Below are 20322 nucleotides of genomic sequence, written 5' to 3' on the forward strand. Positions count from 1 at the left end.
TTTAATCCTTCACTTCCCCCCAAAATTTATAGTTTATATTATAATGCACAGATTCCACTTCTGTCCTGTCCTGGAAGACACATCCCTAGCCCCTCAGGCTCTCCCTCACCATTTCTCCTACACAGAGGTAGGAACATAAGTTACTCATGGTACATCCGTAGAGTGAACAAATGCAAGTAACTCCAGCTTATGAAGTATTAAATTTTGCTGGCCTAACGTTGCTTCTTTTGTTGTCTCTGCTGTGATTTATCACTTCTCCCTCTCTCTCTCTCTCTCTCTCTCTCTCTCTCTCTCTCTCAATCTGTCTGCACTGTCTAATCTCATTGGGACACTTTTCTCTCATGTCAGATCACGTAACCATTTCAACAGGTTCTTTTTATCTCACACCAGGCTCACTGTCTCCAGAACTATGGAAATCAGTGCACTACAATATGGAGCCCATTCTGTGTGCCCTGGGTGTGCTGCTCTCTGTACTACTCTGTCAATGGTCTAAGGACAGTTCTAAGGTTTCTTGTTCCAGTAAAGAACTCGACCACAGCTCTGTTGGGGTCTTAGAGCTAATGGCATCACCATTATCTCAGAAGTCAGAGAAGTCACATCCGGTCATACCTCCAGTACTGACCTCACGCTGTCAGAATGTTCCATCTGGTCTCGAAGTTATACAGATCCCAGTGGACTTCGTCTTTCTCTCACAGCTCTGAGATTAGTTGCAAAAAAGTATAGATTCTGAGAGTGATGGCTACAAGTCAAAAGAGTGGCTTGGATTCCTTTTAAGTCCTCAAATCTCAAAGGATATGAAAGATTTTGTACGTGTAGAAATTACCTGTATTTTTTCTGGGGAACACGTCTGAAACTTTTATATGATTCGCCAAGGTACCATGACTGGGGATGGCCATTTAGTTTCTCACCCAGACTGGGGCACTACGGACAGTGAAAGGGGGATAATAGGAATTAAGCTGTGACAGGTGTTAACCTGAACTGTGCCAGACAAACAAGGATGCATGGTTATCTAACCCCAAAAGGTTATTTTCTCATTTTCCCTTCTGAATATGTTTCTTTTCTCTCGCAATAGAGAAGGGAAAGGTGAAAAACAGCTGCACTGAACAGTCAATGTTCTACTTAGGTTCAAAACTGTCACCATAGTAGTAGACACAGAATTTGGGGCACTTTTCAGCCCCTTAACTTTTGGTTTATATATTCTATTTTGCAATCCCTCAAGTCAGCAAATATTTCCTCAGTATCTAGTTCATCTCATGCTTTGTCCTAGGTGTTACTGGTAAAGCCAGTGAACACAACAGATCAAAAACTTTGCACTCATGGGATTTACACTCTAATGCGGATAGACAGCTTATTTAAAAATAAAAATAAAAACAGAAATATATAGTATGTCAGAAGGAAAGAAATGCTTTGGAGAGAACTCAAGCAAGGTAAGAAACAGTGCTAGCGAGGGGGTCGAGGAAATAAGGGGAACTGGTATTTGATAAAAAGTAGTGAAAGAGGATGTATTCTGTCAAATTAGACTGTTTTAAAAAATACAGTTTACTTTAAGAGAATAAAAATTAGAGGCTGTTTGGCTCAATAGGTTACGAATATCTTTAAATCACTGGTAAATTCAGGAACAATCTAGCACATAAATTTACTATCTGACTCATTTGCTATCAAACATTTACAAGTGAAAAATATTTATTTTAAATAGCAAAAAATCTGAGGAAGATGTTCAAATTGAATGATACTAATAGAATAAAATAATCTACACATTCAAGAGTCATAATCTAAAACAGTGCATAATGCTGGTGGCATGGTGATTAAATTACATGTTGATTAAATTGACCTCCTTATTGAGTTTGGTGCTGGTGTCTCTAGACACCACATCTTTCAAATACATAGCAATATGTAGTATACTTAGCTTCAGAGTAGGAAGTAGTCTTTCTGGAGAGAAAGACAATAAAACAGAAAAGGTCTACAAATAGAGGATGCATATCTCAACCACACACAAACGTCCACATTCACCTAAGTGGTAGATAAATAGTTGCTGCTCAGTGAATATTTTTAGCTATATGCCCTTTAGGAGATAATAATCCCATTCACCTTCTAAATCACTGCACCAGTTTCACAGATTAAAGACAGGTACGTGATTATGTACACAGACTTCAGACAAGATGCTGGCTAACGAACACACCCAGTCAGTAAATGTGTTAATTTATTAGCTTTAGAGCCCCATTCCCAAAAAGCAGTATTTGTGCTTTACTAGGGATGTTCGTGAACAGCAAGGCAAATAGAACCCAGCCTCTTGAACTAAAATGTTAAGTTATTAGTAGATAATTGGGGATTTCAGTTTCGACATAAATAGCCAGTAACATAATCTTGCCTACAATATAAACAGACTAATCCATTAAACTTTTCACTGTTTTTATCTGTAGAGGACCTCAGCCATTTATGACAGGATGTGTGCCTTCATACAGGGGAGGTAGTGGTAGGAAAGTACTTAAGAGCTCCCCCCTCTGTACTCTCACTGGACTGTTTACTATCAAAAGCACACTTCACCCACATTCATTGATATGTCTACCTTTTCTTTCCACTATTAGATCACTAAATTCCTCAAGAGGAAGGATGCCTTCTTATTTATCCCTGTATCACCAGCCCAGAATTCACAATAGCAACTCAATACACTTTTGTGGAATGAATACTGCATGAATCAGTTGGGTGGAGAAGAGACATGGGTTTTCCATTTCCCAGCTTCAAAGACCACTGAGCATAGACTGTGATTTCTATTCCTAGGTAAGGATTTAACTTGCTAGATCTAGTTTGGCTTAAGAACCTGGAGGATCTCAAATCTAAATAAATACTTCCAAATAAGGCTTAAGGGTACCAACTCCACGTCTGCTCTATATCGTAGCAAAGAACGTTAGGAATCGTCCAACGTTCATTTACAAATATAACCCTCCTCTTTCTTCCCAAAAAAATCCAGTTTTGTAGAGGCAGCCTTTCTTCCCTCCCTCCCCATGCTCTGAGCCAGTTGTGTTAGCCACATTTTCCCTTGCTGGTAAATAATCTGGGCAATGAGTATGTGACAGTGGGCATAGGGGAAGTCTACCAGGAGGTTTCTAGGAAAATCTCCTTACGCTCATAAACAAAAGCAAAGAAAGTCAGCTGCTTTGTGGGCCTAGAGATGCCGCTGAATTTGAATATCATCAGATGATATGATGATACAGCCCTGTTGTAATCATGAGGGAAACTAGCCTAAGAACCAAACAGACAGAGAGAACAGAGTCAAGAGAATTCTAGAAAAGCTGAGCCGGAGCCCTGCTCAATTAAACCTGGATTCTCTTCCTTTGGACTTTCTGTGTCCTTATATTTTTTAACCATATATGATTAAATTGTAGAAGATGATACAATAGTCTGTAATATGATCCTGTTTATGGAAAAATATTTTTTTATACATGATGTTCTAGATGGATATAAGGCAATCTTAGCTGTCGTTATCTTCAGGGGAAAAAAAGGATTATGAAGAAGGTACTTTCATTTTATACTCTATTACTGTTATGAAAATAGAAGATTGACATGGTTCTGGAATTTAAACTTCAAGGGAAATTTAAGTGTATTTTTATATTGCATGCATGATAGGCCCTAATTACTTCTTCCCAGTTTTACTGAGATATAATTGACATATATCATGGTGTAAGTTTAGGGTGTACGGCATAATGATTTGACTTACGTATGTATATTGTGAAATGATTACCACAATAATTTTAGTTAGCATCCATCCTCTCATGTAGATAAAATAAAAAGAGAAAGCAAAAAAAGGGAAAAAGGGCTTCCCTGGTGGCGCAATGGTTAAGAATCTGCTTGCCAACGCAGGGGACACAGGTTCGAGCCCTGGACCGGGAGGATCCCACATGCTGCGGAGCAACTAAGCCCATGAGCCACAACTACTGAGCCTGCGCACCTAGAGCCCATGCTCCGCGACAAGAGAAGCCATGACAATGAGAAGCCCGCGCACTGCAACGAAGAGTAGCCCCTGCTCGCCACAACTAGAGAAAGCTCACACACAGCAACGAAGACCCAACACAGTCAAAAATAAAAACAAATAAATTAATTAATTTTTAAAAAGGGGAAAAAAACATTTTTTCTTTGTGATGAGAACTCTTAGGATCTACTCTCTTTACAACTTTCCTGTATATCGTACAGCAGTGCTAACTACAGTCATCATACTGTATATTATATCCGTAGTACTTATTTATCTTACAACTGGAAGTCTGTACCTTCTGACTGCTTTCCTCCAATTCCTCCTCTCTCCACCTCTGGTAACCACAAATCTGATCTCTTTTTCTGTGAGTTTGTTTTTGTTGTTGTTGTTGTTTTAGATTCCACAAATAAGTAAGATCATACGTTTTTTGTCTTTCTCTGTCTTACTTCACCTAACATTATATGCTCAAGGTCCATCCATGTTGTCACAAATGTCAGGATTTACTCATTTTTTATGGCTGAATAATATTCCACTATACAGATATTCCACAATTTCTTTATCCATTCATCCATCAAGGGACACTTAGGCAGTTTCTGTGTCTTGGCTATCACAATTCTGCTGTGAACATGGAGGTGCAGATATCTTTTCAAGTTAGTGTTTTCATTTCCTTTGGATATACTCCCAGAAGTGAAATTGCTGGATCACGCGGTAGTTCTTTTCCCATAGCAGCTGTACCAGTTTACAATCCCACCAACAGTGCACAAGGATTCCCTTTTCTCCACAACCTCGCCAGTATCTGTTATATCTTGTCTTTTTGGTGATGGCCATTACAGGTATGAGGTGATATTTCACTGTGGTTTTGACTTGCATTTCCCTAATGACTAGTGATGTTGAGCATCTTTTCACGTACCTGTTGGCCTTTCATACATCTTCTTTGGAAAAATGTCTATTCAGGTCTTTAGTCCATTTTTTTTTTTTTTTTTTGCTATTTTTGCTATTGAGTTGCATGAGCTCTTTATATATTTGGGATATTAACCCCTTATCACATAATATGGTTTGCAAATATGTTTCCCATCCCACAGGTTGTCTTTTCGCTTTGTTGTTTCTATTGCTGTGCAGAAGCTGTTTAGTTTGTTGTAGTCCCACCTGGTTTTATTTTGTTGCTTGTGCTTTACGTGTCACTAATGACTTTTAACATTATCAATACATAAAATTTACTGATTCCTTACTATAGTCTAGGCAGGAATCTTGCTGACACAAAAACAAAAATTGTGAGTGTGGTATTATTTTTCTTTATTAAAAAGTAGCCCCAGTCAGTCTTCGGCCCTGGTCTCTTCAGAGGCAGATATCTACTGCCCCAAGAGTATTTAAAAGTGTAATCACAATTTTATATCCTAATTGTTTGATTCTGTATTTCAATGGAGACTTAGACTGCGTAGAGCAGTAACATATTTGAAAACGGATGAACAGTATCAAGTGTTTAAGTAAACTTCAATGTTCTCCCCAGTGAATCATTCGCCCAGCCATCTGAGAAACCTATTTTTAATAATGTACAGAATACAACCTATATTATATGCTTCACAGCAAGGTTTGCCAACCCTTCCTTTTTCCTCCACACTACCCCAATTCACTTTAATGAAGGGAAAGCAAATGGAAAAATATCAGTATGAAAATAAAACTCAACCAGGGCGGATGCAACATTAACTCTTAATTTTCGATCCGTGGCCTATCCGCCCAAAAGCATGAACAAATAAGTCTTTTAGATGTAGTGAACATGAACCAAAATACCAGAAGAATAAGAATATAAAAGAATATTAAATTTATTTAAATATAAGTCTAAAAGAAATATTGAGCACCACTTTTGGAGTAACCAATAAATACCGAAAACTCCTTAGAGAATAAAGTGTTTTCAATGTAAAATATGTGTGAATCTATGGATTAGTATGTATATATAAGATAGATGGAAAATAATATTGATTGGTTTGCAGGAAAACCAGGCTCCTGTCAAACCAAAGTACACTTTTCAGTCCTTCTTCAACTAGATTTCTCTGATTTTCATCTGATGTTGTCAACAACATCTGACTGAAACTCTATACTTCCATGATGTAGTAGGCCAAATAGTGGCACCCCAAAACCATCCACATCCTATTCCACAGAGCCTGTGAATATGTAACATGATAGTATGTTGCTGGCTTTGAAGAGGGAACATGGGCCACCAGCCAAAAATATAAGCCAGAAAAGGCAAGGAAATAGATCCCTCCCTAGAGCCACCGTAATTAATGCAGTCCTGCCAAAACCCTGATTTTAGCCCATTGAGACTAAGTTTTAGAATTCTTTTTTTTTTTTTTTTTGGCGGTACGCGGGCCTCTCACTGCTGTGGCCTCTCCCGTTGCGGAGCAGAGGCTCCGGACGCGCAGGCTCAGCGGCCATGGCTCACGGGCCCAGCCGCTCCGCGGCATGGGGGATCTTCCCGGACCGGGGCACGAACCCGTGTCCCCTGCATCGGCAGGCGGACTCTCAACCACTGCGCCACCAGGGAAGCCCAAGTTTTAGAATTCTTACCTCAAGAACTTTAAGATAATAAGTTCATGGTGTCTTAAGCCATCAGGCTTGGAGTAATTTATTACAGCAGCCATAGAAACTAATACACATGGCTTCTGTAACTATTTTCTCCTAGTTTTCCTCTTATCTCCCAGATTGCATCTTCCCACAGCCTTCCATGGAGTCCTCCTCTTCTTCCCACTGCTTTATTAGTGACATCCCCTTAGGCCCTCCCACTGCTCTCCTCTTATTACATGGATACTCCACAGTAAAGAGCTTCAAAGCATAGACTTCAGAGCCCAATGGAGATAAATTCGTACCCTAGTTCTACCACTTACTAGCTATGTGAACTTTTCAGATACTGTAGTTTTCAGGTCTTAGAAATTCCATTTTGTTTCTTTGAATAATTTTTATACATTGAGTTTTTTTAATCTTTTTGTTCACAGTAGACATATTTTCCTTGATTTCATTGAACACAGCCATAATGGCTGCTTTAAATCCTTGTCTGGTAAGATCATCTCCAGGTTGTTCTTGGTAGTCGTCTCTCTTGAGATTGGGTCACATTTGCATGTTTCTATATATTTTAAGCAATTGTGAATTGTATCCTGTCCTTTTATATTGTTGAGATTCTGGATTCTGCTATATACCACTGAAGAACGTGGATTGTATTTGCTTTAACAAGCAATCAACTTGGTGGGACTCAAACCACCAACTGCAACATGCTTGGTGGCAGTGCAAACCTCAGTGCAGTGCTGCCCTTAGCAGTGGTAACTGAATTCACACCTGCCCCCCATACACGTGGCTAAACGTCAACCAGACACTTGAGCAGAGTGTATGCACAGAATGTGGGGCTCCCTCTCTCTGGATTTCTCTTTTCCAGGATCATTCCTTGACTTTCTGTCTTCAGAGAGACTGTGCATGTTCTTTTAGAGTTTTCGCTACCACACAGCACTGACTTCTGTCAGCCTCCAGGCGAAAAGCCTTAAAAAATATAAAAGTCATTGGAACCAATTCCATTTTCCAAGTCTGGCTCCTCTCCAGAATATGTCTGCTTTTGGTCAACTCTCCGGAGCCTTGAGGTAACTGGGGATTTTATTGCTGTTTGTTTGTTTTGCTTTTAATATTTGGACCAAATATGTTTTTTAATACTTGGGCCAAATATGATTTTAATATTTGGACCAAATATTTGGTCTGGAGCAAACATGTGCATTCCCAAAGCAAACACGATAATAAGATAACAGCGTAGCTATAGTGCTTCCTGTGTGCCATGAATGTTCTATACACATTAATTATATGGACTTATTAGATTCTCACAACAACACTATGAAGGGGACACTATTTTTCCCTCACTTTATAGACGAGAAAACTGAGGTACAGAAACATTAAGCTGCTTTCCTAAGATTACCAAGAATTTAACTCAAGGAGTTTGCTCTAGAATCTGTATGCTTAACCACCATGGAAAACAGCACACAACTTCTTGAACTACAACTTCTACTCTTGCATTTATACAAAATGATCTTAAATGCAATTACTTGCCTGAAATTGGTACCTCAATGTTTGATAAATGTATTTTTTAAAAACTCATCTGTGGTGCTTCAATGTTTAAAAAATGTATTTTAAAAAAAAAAAACACCTCATTTACCAGTAAATTTAGCTGGTTAGTTCTTGATGCATTTTTGAATACTCTCAGAGTACATGCTTTAAAAAAGCAGAGGTTTTATTAGAAGAATGGTACACTGTATAATAATACTCTGTATTCTATAACTTCATTTTTCATAAAAACTGAACATGTCTGAGTCTGATGTACCTCTCTATTAATAATTAAGTCACAGTGGTATTTTGTAATTACAAGACAGTATATAATTTAGAAATATGAAACACTTAGGATTTCCTATAAAATAATAAACCATTTCAGTAAATTGAAACATAAAAATCATATTAGGAATATCTCTGGACATATTATGCATGGTCCTCCTGGCAAGTACTAGTTTCTAATAGAATTCTAAAGAATAGTCTAATGAGACCAAGTTGTTCCTTGGAGAAAAATTTTAAGTGATTTTTATATTAACAGTTTTAATATTATTTCTTCTTGTCTTAGAAATGATGTAGCAAGTCCAAAGAACAGTCAAAGGAATGCCAAGTTCCACAAACCCAGTCCCTTCCTTGTGCTAACACTATATCTACACTTCCATGATAACACACATCACACTGCACTATAGTTTTCCTTCTATTCCTGCATTAGACTGTGAATCCATTGATGACAAAAATCACCTATTATTCATCTTTCTATCCACAGAGTCTTATAAAGTATATCTTATAAATGTTCAAAGTTTGCATTAAATAAATGAATGATTACAACTGACTGACGTTCATAATAAGTAATATTTATAATATTACATTGTAAATTTTATAGATATTTAAAGCATCGGTTGTAATTGAAATTACAGAAAACTACCAATTACCTATAATAATGAGGAAAATATATGACGTAAAGTGAATGAATGATACCAATCAGAATTACCAAAATTACGAATTTCCTCCAAAAAGCAGGATATAAGGGACAAATATTGGTTTACTTTTACTTTTTGTTTCTTGGTTCAAGCTACTAATTGTCTAACAACAAGGCACCGATAGTCAAGTGGTTACAAGCCAAAGTCAAAAGGGACAGGGTTCTACAATTCTCCCAGAAACAGCTAAACCAAAAGACAGAAAGGACAGTCAAGGTTATCTTTGTATATAGTCTCCTAAATAGTAATACAAATAATAGGCCACTTAATATACTCGTGGGGTTAAACAAAAGCAATGCCTGTCAACAAATGATAACTATTAAAAATAGTACTTGAAAAAGTAAGAATTATCAATAAATTTCAGACTGTAAAACCAAAGCTCCTTCCACTATACTGTCTCACTTTTCACTTCATATCTGTGCTTCTATGAAATGCAATCCTTAAATTAAACTAGGCATCACAAAAATAAAAATTAATGGAGAAAGTGTTCATCAAAAATGTTTCTGAATTAAGGTATAATGAAACAAATACGCAAAAGCATAGGATCACCTAAATTATTAAACTTTATTAACTAGAACACACACAGAAATAAGCAAATACTATCACTGACTGTATTTTCACCTAATTATGCCACCATTGAACTGGCACGACTACGTCTCAGAACCAACTGGCTGGGATACTGGAGGAGGGAGAAGGGGGACTCTGGACCAGCCAAGGTCACAGAGAAGGAAACTGCAAGGGATTGTAGCAGTCCAGCCATTTCTTACAGGTATGAGAAGAAGAATAAGTAAAACAATAAAAATAGCCACTGTTAAATGTATGCCGAATATTCCACATACCTCATCATTTAATAATTACTAAACCTGATGATAAAGACTGACCTTCTCCAAAGCCACAGAGTGAATATGTGGCACAGCTTGTATTCTTAAAACTGTTCACAAATTCTACAAAACCCTGCTTAGGCCTATGCTGTATCACCGGGTATGCCAAAAAAAAAATCTGAAGAGAGAGAGGAGATAGAAGTAGATTCAGAAGCAGACAAGTTATCCAGAACCACATAAAACCCAGAGGGAGACGAGAAAAATTAACACAAGCAAGGATGTGCAGGTACAGAAGCCCAGGCAAAATCCGGCCAAACGGACGGGCAATGCTCCCGTAGTCATTTTTTCCTTGTTTTATGTGCATTGTCTCCACCCTCAGGATTTTAAAGGCTCTGTGAACAGCCATTCAGATAAAGCTAAACAGGTCTTGGCCTATTTATGACTGATATGCTTTGATTAAGAATAAAAGCTAAATGATGTTTAGTGGAATTATATACATCAGATCTAGATCTGTCTTATCTGCTTAATAAAAAAGTGTGATGTTTTTAAAAATCCCTCCCAATAAAACCTTTCAGAAGGCTTCTTGTGCCACTTATATGTTAGTTATTTTACCAATAGCCACAATAAGCAACTCTGTGGAATCAAAACTTCATAAATTAGGTAATATTTCTGTTGCATTTTACGCATCTCCTTTTGTTATCGATAATCTTCATGATTTGTTTTGGCACAAGTGATGTCGGGAATTTCCTGCTGGATTTCCTGCAGCTTTAATAAAACCATGCATTTATCCTGTGGGACCCAAGAATACAAGCAAAATGGTACGTAACCACAGGAAGAAAAGTCATGGTTCTAGATGAGAAATTTCTTTCCTTATCATCATCAAGTGTGTTTGTTGTATTGCTACCATGCCTATGACAGCATTTTGGACATTAAATAGTATCAGTATTAAGTGTATTGAATTACACAAAGAGTTTAAGAAGAATTATTTTTTTAAAAAAAGAACAAGGCTTCTTAGAGAAAGTTGATCACGAGAGAGTGGGAGAATCAGGTAATACACAGGTTCTTTCCGATATGCTGTTAACTGGTAGGGAAAGAAATGATTTCAAGAAAATTAGCATCACTTTCCTGACACACTTCATCCCAGTCAAAGTGGATCTTTCTTTAAGCAAATCTACTGCATATAATTTATTGTTAGAGATGACAATTTGCTTGACAAAAGTATTGACATTTGCCACAGATTCCCATAATGAATTCAAAGGAGACATATGAGGTGCTCGTAAAGAGGACGTGGATACCTACGGAGTCCAAAGACTGACTCCTACAAGTGCCGACAGCATCCACTGATCCCATGTAATCAAACGTGCTCTTCAGCCGGTTTGCACTATTATGATGAAGATGGTTGTTACAGTGGAAAACTAGCCCTCCTGGTAAATAACCTCAGCCCTAACTCTGATCAGCCCACAACTCCTCCACGATACCCCCAAACTGGTCAGACCACCCCCCAAATCTCCCCAGGACCTTGACTCAAGCATTTTGACTGAGGTCCACTCTGAGTAATCGATGCCTGTGTCAAACTAGTTACGAAGTATTTTGAACATCACTACCGGGTATAATCAAAACTCCTCTGCAGTCTAAGAATCTTTCTTTCCCCCAGAAACAGTTTCATCTGGAGCTATTTGACAGTGGTGTCTTCCTAAAAGTTACTAGCTTGAAAGTGAGATTTGGCTCAATGAAATATGTTCCTTTCCTGTAGCAGGTTTTTCTCAAGTTTTCTTTTCTAATTAATGTCTTATGGTATCTACGCTCGTCTTTTTAAATGGTATTCCACATATCACATAAATTACCACTTTACCTCTGATAGAAACTTTCTAGATAGAGTACAACTCAAAATAAAATCCAGCTAAATAAATATATGGGGGGAGGCAGAAATTCTAATAAGTATCTTCAAAACATAAGTCCAAAAATAGTATTTTCAACACTTCATATATACACAGAAAATTGAGAGCTTGCCTAATCCAACGCCATGATTCTAGGGAGGTAAAACATCTCCTCAGAAGTTTAAATTTAGAAAAAGCATCTTAGCAATATAAAATTAAATTTATGGGAACTTAATCGTAAGTTGGTATCTACAAAGATAAGTGAAATGACAATACACACTTTTCTAGACGCTCATGCAAAAGAAAAAGGATTTTCCTTTGTGAAAACAGATTTGAATTTCAAAGTTGATATGTGATGTTGAAAAATCAGGAGGGGTTATTCCAGGTAGAAAGAAAACTAGTTAAACTGAGAAATGTTTTATTCCTCTTTGATTCAAGCCTAATCCAAAAGCACTGCATTAAAACCCAGAAAAAACATTTTTTTAACTTTATGTAGTTTAATACCTTAATTTCAAACTGTTGTAACCAAAAATGAACTTGAAAAATTAAAGTAAGCATAACATATTTGGATCTTTTTAAAAATAAGCCGTTAGTCTAATATCAAATAAAGATCACTAAAATTTCTCCTCCATACTTACAAACGTACTTTTCTCCTCCATACATACATACATATGTCGTATAGAATTAAATTTTTTAATTAATTTAAAATTAATGTACAAACCAATTAAAGTCCTAAGCTGTGTGACACTAAAATTTAAAAAACTACAAGGCTAATGAAAATACATTACATCAGAATTGATCACTCATTTTCTGTTAAACCATATATTATCATTTTTTAATCTCTTTACTTATCCAAACCGGAGCAATGATTAACAACAAAAACAGCAACACATGGACCAATAATGGCAAATAAAAATTTTCAGTTTTATTCCTGGAAATAGTATAGCTTATTAAACCATACACTGCAGTAATTATAGCAACAAGCAAACAAATAAACAGGAAACAAAAATTTGACCATTCATCCTCCTGCTTAATTCTAAAATTTAATGAATTGGCTAAGAATGGGCAGTAGCCCAGAAATCACTCACAGCATAGAATGGAATATAATTTAAATTACCAGATAAGCTTTCAAAGAAAAATGTTTGCACTAGGGGACAGAATAAAAATTTCAATTTTCAGAAGAAAACAATTAGCTATTTGCAAAATTACAACTGTAACACCATAATTTCGTTACTTCAAATATATGAGTGCCATGAAATTTTACCTGCCATAAAGAAGCTTAGGACACAGCCACATGGTTAGAGGCATTTGAGAATGAAATAAAGATTAATGACAGCCATGCATAAAGCAATTAATTGAAAGAGCCAAACTAACAGCTCCAAAAACGTTAGAAACACAAATGCTGAAGGAGAAGATTCTATTGTAACCGTTGACATAAGCATGAGGTTCAAGGACACAGATCACCCTGAGGATGGATTTTTTTAAGTTCTTTAAGACGTCACCAGATCTGCTGGATGAAGCAGAAAGGCAGACTTAAGAAAATCACAACTAAAAGGCATTTACATATTTTGGTCAAAAGAAAATCTCCAAAACCTGTGAAAGAAATCATTCATAGAGTAGCTGAGATCATTAAAATACTGCAAGACAACATAAATTAAGTACTTGCCCCTTGTGACTTCTCCACAGTGTTAGCCAGCATCTCCTGCAGGGCCCGGACAGAGAGGGACTGTTCCAGCACAAAGGTGCAGATGGAGAGGTCTGGGGGGACATTCTGTGCAGAAAGAAGGAAAGCCGCCATCATCATCGTCGTCGTCGTCATCATCATCATCATCACCACCACCACCACCACCATCATCAAGCATCTAGACCCAATTTACCTTTTTATACTTCGGTTTCTTTCACAGAAAGAATAAAGAGTACTTGTCAATTCTCTAATATGAGCTCCCAAATCATCCAAATACATTGTCTACACCTCTCACACTTAATCTGCATTTTAATTTACGGATAACTATAAGCTACCATTTACTGAGCGCCTACTCTGATTAGGCACTGCACTCGGAGCTTTATCAATAACTCCTGTGGTCATCTACGGTAAGGATTATTACTATTATTGTGTGGACAAGAATATAGAGAAGTTAGGTTACTTTTCCAAAGTCACAATTACTAAATTTTTCAAGCCGGGACTAAAAAGCCAGACTTCTCTGACTCTAGAGCATTCATTTCTAGTCTATCAAGTACTTCGCTGATAAAAAATGAAAAGGACAGAAGAATACTTTACTCAAATTAACAGTGAAGTTAAGCAAACATAAAATTGATTGGTATAAAATATTGATTTACACAGGCTTGTTCTTATCCACAAAGACAACGATTAGCTTGTCTTCCTCAAGTTGGGTATCATATCTGGCCTCGAACTTCAGATGCAATAATTTGACTTCTATTCGGTGTCCGCGTACTGCTTTATTTTCTCACTCATTCCTTTTCCTTTCTATTTCCTCCCATCAACTTCCATTCCAATCAAGTAATAACCCCATAAATTCTGAAAATCCCAACAAGTAACTACCAAGGAGGTGAAGGAAACAGGATAAGAACCGACTGTCAAGTTACAGAGAACTACCCCAATTAGGAACAAATGCATTATCGTGCATGCATGCTTTTACTTTAGATAAAGCAGGATCCAGGAGGCAATCCAGCTGGGTATGGGAAGATGTTCAAAGGAGCATTTTCACAACAGAAGAACATTATAAATACATTAAACACAAAACACAAGCGAGAATATGTCTTCTTAAAAAGAACATTAGGAGGATAAATTGATAACTTGACGCAGTGCCTCAGAATTACAATTTACAGTGTTAAAGTACTTACTAAATGGAGCCACTACCAATAAAAAGATCCTTACCAGCAGAGAATGATGCTTTATGGTTTCTAGGAAAGATTAGGTGCCAGGGTTCTAAAATTGAAGTTAAGATTATTGTATGGATAGAAGAAGCATATAATCACTAGTTACTCATACCGCACAAACCTTCCTGACACCCATGTTTTGCTTTGCTTTGTTTTATTTTTTAATGAACTTTCGTTTTCTGAATTCCTCTATCCTCTTATCATGGGCTTCTGTGGCCCCCAGCCCAACTTCTTTCCATTCCTCCTCTAACTATCTCAGCTAGTAGTCAAAGGAATCTCTCAAATCTGGGTGCAGCTACTACTTTTATACTCTGCGGTAATGCAAGAAATTTTCACAAATTGAGGTATGGGGAAGTCATTCTGGCTTATACAAGATTTGGCTTGAACTTCATGCTAAATGGAACAGTTAGCAATGCATGCATTGGTCTGTCAAACATGCAATCTGCTTTGACCATTTTTTTTAAATGCATTTACCAGGTTGTTCAGAATGTCCACTTCGAAGATAGGAAATGGGGGCATTTTATCCCTACAATGCCAATGCTGGTACTCCTTCAAAGATGAGTTTCCCTTCCCAGACAGCAAGGTCATGCTGAGTTGCTGTGTATGTGCTAATCTTTCTCTTTTGAGACCTTGAAGGGATGCACCCCTGTTTTATATTTGTCCTCTGTTCTCACAAGATATAAAACTGTGGTTCAGGCATTCAAAACGGAGCCAGATAGCCATTGTGCACGTGGTTTCAGACACATTCCTGTACTACTGAGAACTTGAATTTTCTGAACTGTATCAGACTCAGAGACTTCATCAGCCATTCTCAAAACAAGATCTGTTAGCAGCTGCCAGCTGCACCCTTATAGTCTCAAGGTCTCCCCTTGTAACTATTCAATCATTTCAGACCTCAACCAATCCTGGCTTAACAAGCGCCCTTACTTCTTGCCAGCTCCAATTATAATTGGCAAACCACTTATGTAACTTTGTGGATTTTGCCTATATAAGCGTCCCCCCATTCTGTAGTCTAGAAGAACACATTTCAAGTGTTTCTTGAATCTGCCTCCTGGGCTATAGTCCTCAGTCTGGCTCAAATAAAACTCTTTTCTATTCCGATTATAGAATGTTTATTGATTGTTTCCACTGGCAGCAGTCAGCCAGACAAGGGCTTTCTTTCCAAAATCCTCAGATAAAAGACTGGAAGCTTGGAAAGGGACTCTCTTCTACTGTGAAATTCAGGATAAGCTCTTTTAAACTTAATATTCTCAGTTCTAACTATATTAATAACAATTTATCACACTAAGACAAATGCTACTGGGAAAAAATTGATTACGGTAAGTGTTTATTTCATTCATATCCATTTAAACTGTGAGAGTTTGGAAGCTACACTTTGACAAATAGCACTGGTAGAGAACTATGTTAAGAAATGGTGTGCTAGTGAACCAATTTCTAAAAATAAAAAGCCGTGACTTGCCCATTTCTGTAGTGTAAATACTCCAATGATGGCTGGTTTCAAAGTGTAAAAGTTTACAAATCAGCTCACAAAACTGCTAAATATGCAACAATTAGCTCTCAGGAAACTCTAAGAGCCATTGCCAACACACCACTGAACTGATTTCATGAATTGCTTTAGAATCAGTGTATTATAATAGTTAAGAGATTGGATTCTATAAACAGATCACCTAAGCAAGCAAGAATCCTGGCCTCACTACGTACAAGCTATTAACTTTTCTAGTCTTTAGTTTCCTTCCCTGAAAAATGGGATAATACTTATACCATCCTCATAGGGTTGCTGTGAAAACATAAATGAGATTATCTAAGTAAAGAGCTTATCACAGTGTCAAGACCATAACAAGAACTCAAAATAAGGGATGTCATTAGTTAGTTTTGCATATTGTCATTTCTCTCCATCTATGGCATTTATGAAGCACCACTCATTTCTTAAAATTGGTTCTTAAATGGACTGTTTTAGAGAAATCACGTTTGAAAAGTCAAAGCATTAACTATGCAGCTGTTCATAACATCTAAAATGTTCTAGTTATTTTCAAGAAAAAGGCACTTTCTGGTAATATTGAAAAGTTTACATACTGGGTATATTTAAATTGTTTCCTACTTCACTTTAATCAAAATGTTAAAGTATGAATCACTGGAATATCTTACATTTATTTTAAAGATCCTTGAAAACCACATGGATCTGAAATGAATTAATCCTGCCAAACAAATTTCATTTTTTCACAGAGCGACATACTTGCTACAGATAGTGGGGTTTAACAGGAATAAATGAACAATCAGCAAAGGCAATTCTCTCTCAGAGACTCTACCCATCTTTTTTTTTTTTTTTTTTTTTTTTTTTGCAGTATGCGGGCTTCTCACTGTTGCTTACTGTTGTGTCCTCTCCCGTTGCGGAGCACAGGCTCCGGACGCGCAAGCTCAGCGTCCAGGGCTCACAGGTCCAGCCGCTCCGAAGCACGTGGGATCCTCCCAGACCGGGGCACGAACCTGCGTCCCCTGCATCGGCAGGCGGACTCTCAACCACTGCGCCACCAGAGAAGCCCTACCCATCTTTTTTTGGACCTTTATCGCTCTCTCTTTGCCCCCTCCCCCCTCAAAACACACATAAATGTAATAGAAAAGCTGAGCAGTTAAAGAAAGAAAAAAGTTTTACCCCTTCCAGTAAAACTTGAAACAATACAAATCAGAGCCTGGAAAGAGAAACGTCTGGTTGTTCTAGGCAACAGAATCATTACCAAAACCTGTTACTTTTTAAAAGTAACTACTTGTCACTTTTTAAAGTAAACTACTGAAAGTATTTCTTAATTTAGATGTATATTTCTTCAAATAACCCTGACATTTTTAGAGTTAAACCACACTGCAGCTTTTATGTTAAGGCTTAGTTCCCACTTCCCCAAAATAAAGTTGTCAGTGGAAAAAAAAAAGGGTCTCATTCATTAATTAAAGATCAACTAAATGGCCCCTAACAGCAGGCACAAGAGATAGAGTCTATACAGCTGTAGTGGGAACTTCAATTCACAAGCATTTGCATGTTACCATCTTTTCCTTAGTTTTTTTCTTTACTCAAGTACTCTTACTGAGAAATTTAATTTTTAGAACTTCAACTGGAAAGAACTTTACGTGCCCCTACAATGAGTGTGCTCCCAAACCATGAAATAAACCCTTATGTAATATACGTTTTACCTTACAGGTGCTTCAAAATAGACCACATCAGAACATGAAACAAAGAACTACTGCTCAGCCTGTACACCTACCTGCCTCTTAAACATTACACTTATTTTTCATACAAAATTAAACCAGAGAAAGTATATACTTCGGTCTGTCTAAATGTGTATCCAGGCTGCCCAGAACCCAAAGCAGGCAGGTAGGAGGTTCATAATGCTTTTCATATGGAGACAAGACCAATTTGATATGGACAGGTGTGCTTTGGCAAAGGTAACAAACCTTAAGCAAGCAGCATGGCTGCGTGTCTTCTCTTCTTTTAAAATACAAACTGGTCCCCGTTATTCCCTGCCTGACAAACATTACCTCATCTTACAGGTAAAGAAATTCTCAAGAATAACCACAACATAGCCTCTGGCTTTGCTGGCACTGGAGAGTCTGTGTGAAATCAATTAGGTTTCCAACCGAGGGATCCATCGAACCATTAGGCATACACAGATGCATATGCCTAACTCACTTACAAACCTATTGAAACATGTCGTTGACTTAACTGAACTGCAAACAATAATTGGGGCTATATACGCTACAGCAGACCACCTCTCTTGTTATCACTGTGTACAAACTGCACACTAACACACCACTCCATTTTAAGGTCTCGATGCCTTTGCTCATACTTTTTTCTCCCTCAGCGTGACCTATCCATCTCCAGGTCTCCACCAGTGGAAAACTATTTCGTATTTTTAAATCACACATAAATAAAATCACATAGAAAAACATTTTCCTTGGTGAAAATTCAAACAATACTGAAAAATTGAATTCTCTCTTTCCAAATTTAATTATACATACACTCCCTCCCAGGCATAACCACATGGGAGCTGGATAAGCTTTCGGAGGTACATCTTTCCAGGCCTTTTCTTATGCATTTGCATACATATGTAAGCTCACATCGAAGTATCTAGATTGGCTTTTCCCATTAACGGGCTCACTTTGTATAAATTCCATATTTTAATTTATTAATATGTATTGAAGATCATTTTCTGTTAATAGGTCTCTATCTACTTCATTCTTCATGACAGCTAAAGGATCTAGACAAGCCATATGCCTCCTGAAGACTGGTTCAAGTTTCATACTATGAAACATTGTTACTCAACTTGGACCCTCACTCTCCCACCCCACCACGACCAGTCTGAAACGATGATTTGCAGAAGAAAGTGCTCAGTGTTTGAAGAGTTGATCTCAAACTACGGTTTCACCTATTTCTGGAAAATTAAACAAATGCGCCTATAGGGACACAGTAGTAACAGCCCTATGGCGGATCTTTACTTTGGTTTTTGTTTTCATAATCCTAAGTTTCTAATATGAAGACAAGTAATTTACCTTTTTACACTGCCTTTCAGTTGTGCACCAAATAACCTTCAGAGTAACACAGAGATATCTCAAAATGTATTTTGAAAATTCATGAGGTATTAAATCTTGATAGCTTGACAGCATAAGCAAATGGGCAGGTCACTGTACCAAAGGACACGGGATTCCGAGTCAGTGCATAACCAGCCAAGGGATCCCAGGTAAATCGGTCTGAGCTTCCCCATCCATTAAGTGGCAACATACCTATCGCACTTCACAGAAGATTTCTGAAGTCCAAAGAAGAAAAGCAAAGCATTACAAACTAGAAAATCCCAACAAACTATCATTTTCTCTGCCTAATTAAAAAAATAGTCTAGCTCACATTGAAAGCCAGAATCACAGAGATATAAATTAAGAGAAAAGCTTGTCTTCTACCAAGAAATGTGAAGACAGGATCCTTTGGAGTGGAACAGATGGTCTGAAGTTGATGCAGGTTTGTTTTTTCTCAGTCACCCATCTGCTGAGTGGCCTTGGGCAAGACACCATATCCACTGAGGGTCAACGTGCCCACGAGCTATGGAGACATCAAACTTCTCCAAAAAATAAAGATGTTGTTGTTGTTGAAGTTGCCAAGTGAAGACATGAAACAGGCAAAATCACACCTACCATACAGGGCGCAACATCCTTTAAAATGTTTGTATGTCCTACAAGTCCAATGTAATTATGATGCTGTATCCCACTGACTTATATGAACTACTTTAGAAAAGAAATATCAAGCTGGATAAAAGGAAAATCTTAGTTCACTTTTTTCTCTTTATACGTCTTCAAAATTCCAATCATAACATTTCCCCAGCCTGGAAATGAGGTTCTTGCCAGACTTTCACACTTTTCTGTGAGAGTTCATAGCTCCAGGTAGTGTTGCTTGTCATATTCTTTTTCTCCTCATCCCACTTTGCACCAAATATTAACAGAACATTGTCTTAGAGAAGGAAATATGTATCCTGCATCAATCACAGGATAAATTCTTTCTTCTTTCAGAGATCAGCTTTTTGAAAGACAAGTTAAATGTGATCATAGCAGATGAAACGGATATGCCTGGGTTTCCCCACGTCCCAAGCCTTTGAATCTCTTCAGAAAAGCTCAAGTCATTCCATGTGCCTTTCTTTTTATTTTTTATTTTTTCTGTGGTACGCGGGCCTCTCACCGTT

At 37.5% G+C, this 20322-nt stretch overlaps 1 protein-coding gene across 2 annotated transcripts in view; it reads right to left on the reverse strand.

Moving 5' to 3' along the window:
* Window positions 1-20322, reverse strand: part of RYR2 (ryanodine receptor 2) — a gene marked incomplete at both ends in the record, with an annotated part of 711173 nt that overhangs the window by 439378 nt on the left and 251473 nt on the right. For both annotated transcript variants that reach the window (XM_082854592.1, XM_082854593.1), the window contains one exon: window positions 13376-13484. In XM_082854592.1, the coding sequence (XP_082710718.1) occupies window positions 13376-13484 (109 nt within the window). The remainder of the gene's footprint in view (window positions 1-13375; window positions 13485-20322) is intronic.

Source organism: Leucopleurus acutus (assembly GCF_964270905.1).
Source record: "Leucopleurus acutus genome assembly, chromosome: 14".
Classification (NCBI taxonomy): domain Eukaryota; kingdom Metazoa; phylum Chordata; class Mammalia; order Artiodactyla; family Delphinidae; genus Leucopleurus; species Leucopleurus acutus.